Source organism: Octopus bimaculoides, chromosome 15, assembly GCF_046866305.1.
Source record: "Octopus bimaculoides isolate indiv1 chromosome 15, ASM4686630v1, whole genome shotgun sequence".
NCBI lineage: Eukaryota > Metazoa > Mollusca > Cephalopoda > Octopoda > Octopodidae > Octopus > Octopus bimaculoides.
In genome coordinates, this window is record NC_142942.1 from 14,372,296 (window position 1) to 14,374,795 (window position 2,500).

Below are 2,500 nucleotides of genomic sequence, written 5' to 3' on the forward strand. Positions count from 1 at the left end.
AGGTAGAATATTCAGGCTGAATTGGGCCCTTTTAAATGTTGAAGGATTAATGTGGCTTTTCTTTTTCCCAGGTTGCTTCAAGAACGATAAAGAAAATGAGGACCATAATGAAGATCATGATATCATATACATAGCGTAAGTACTTTATCTCAGAGATTTCCAGTTTGCCGAGGACGACAGGGTGGTGGGGTTTCATCCCTGCTGATGGATACTATGCAGAGTTTGTTACCAAAAGTTTGCGCTACAACAGCCTTGTCCACTGAGCTGTTAACAGTGGTCTTGGCTATGACCACAGTGTAGTGGATGATATTATACTGTGCGAGATCGTTGCCAGTGCCCCTGGACTGGCTCTTGTGCGGGTGGCACATGAAATACACCATTTTGAGCGTGGCCATTGCCAGTACCCACCTGACTGGCCTTCGTGCCGGTGACACGTAAAAGCACCCACTGCACTCTGTGAGTGGTTGGCGTTAGGAAGGGCATCCAGCTGTAGAAACCCTGCCAAATCAGATTGGAGCCTGGTGTAGCCATCGGGTTTCACCAGTCCTCAGTCAAATCGTCCAACCCATGCTAGCATGGAAAGCGGACGTTAAACGATAATGATGATGATGATGATGATGATGATGTACCTGTTTATAGCTTGGTGGGTTGGGATTTTGTTAGTTAAGTGTCTTGTTCAAGAACATTGTGTAATTATACCAGACTGCAATTCTTATTTACAGCTAGGTGAACTGATTGATGATCGGAGGGTTTAATGAGAAAGGGGCCATCATACATGTATTGTATAATGGCACAAGAAGTTTAATGAAAGCCTGACAAATTGTAATTCTGTGTGTGTGTGTGTGTGTGTGAATGTCTTCAACATTTAACATTGGTAATAGACTCAGTACAGTGAGTGCATTGCCATAAATGCTATAAAACTATACCAAATTGTGGCCCTTACTTATAGCTATGTGGACCGATCTAGTGAGAGTTAAGTATCTTGGCTGTGGACACAGTAATGTGCTTTTTACTATTCTGTGGTACCTACATATATCTAGGCGGACTCAGCTGATGACAGTTGTGCATCTTGACCATAGACTCAGTAAAGTACCACACTGTGGTACTTACTTATGTGTAGGTATCCTGGCTGTGGACATAGTACATGTCTAGTTATAAGCTATGTGATGATGATGATGATGATGGTAATGACTTTGTTTAAGACTGATTCTCTTTTCTTTTATTTTATATTTACTCAATTTACAGTTATCACTGTGATGTTTGTAACGGTTATATTATGGGGACCAGAGTTCAATGTGTTGAATGCAGCTACCATGTCTGTTTCGGATGTTACAAGCTTGGACAGGTTCCTTCGCCGTACGTTATGTCTGCTTTTCTCCTTTATATTTTCGTATTTATTTCTGTTTGAGGTAATGAACTGGATTGGATCGTCCATGTTTAGTCCACTACAGGAGAATCTGGAGAATCTACAAGAATAGATGCAAGCGCTAATTTATAAAAAACATGTGAGATATTAATAAAAATCTGTAAATGTACAACCATCCAGATATTTGAGTACCTTATTATTTTTTCTAATATATAATTCCTGTACATCACCTCCAAACCTTCTTATACATATATATATATATATATATATATATATATATATATATATATATATATATATATATATATATATATGAATGGAGTAAACGCATATTATAACTGCATACTTTTATTCCGACATATGTTTCGAAGAATTACAATTTATGCTTGCTACTATTTTGATTCAGTGTTTTTATCATCTGTTTTTATCCTGCTTCCATATCAGTGGCAGATTTTGGCATTATGTAGTTAAATTTATAATTATCATTTTTTTAAATGTAAATAACTGTTGTGTTGTTTAATATTTTAGCCACAAAACTAGTCACAAAGTCAAAATCATTCCTCGCCTCAAATGTAAGTTGTGGTCTCTCTTTCTCTCACCATCTTTATTGTGATTCTTCAAAAATTATTCTAATTTACATGTATTTTAATTGCTACTAGCACTAATCAAAATCTGGATATTTTTTTTTATTACACTACTTTACCATTATGTATGCACATGTGTGTGTATCTATCAACCAATCCATTCATGCGTGCATACATGTCTGTTAAACATTATTATTATTATTATTTGTCCTCTAAAAGGAATTATCATAACAGTGTACTGGCCATGTTGACTAGTACCAGCTGATCCATTACAACTGGATAAGGTTAACCCTTTAACATTTAAACCAGCCATATATTCTACCTGTTTTATGTTCAAACTGGCTAGATCCGGCCTTTCACACCTACTCTACAATGCCATTCTGAAAAGAAACAATCACATCGTTGAAATCTCAAAACTATGAGATAATGCATTATTACTTCAAAACAATTTGAATAAATAAACATTATATTCGATAGAATAATCTGACATTATTTACATTATTTACATTTGATGGATATTTGTCCTCATCTTGTTTGTTGTTAACACAAT

At 35.8% G+C, this 2,500-nt stretch overlaps 1 protein-coding gene across 2 annotated transcripts in view; it reads left to right on the forward strand.

Annotated features, from left to right (window-relative positions):
• The window catches only part of LOC106871052 (zinc finger ZZ-type and EF-hand domain-containing protein 1), a 90,467-nt gene that overhangs the window by 62,054 nt on the left and 25,913 nt on the right, over positions 1-2,500 (forward strand). For both annotated transcript variants that reach the window (XM_089363472.1, XM_089363474.1), the window contains exons 52-54: positions 72-135; positions 1,246-1,356; positions 1,895-1,938. In XM_089363472.1, the coding sequence (XP_089219598.1) occupies positions 72-135; positions 1,246-1,356; positions 1,895-1,938 (219 nt within the window). The remainder of the gene's footprint in view (positions 1-71; positions 136-1,245; positions 1,357-1,894; positions 1,939-2,500) is intronic.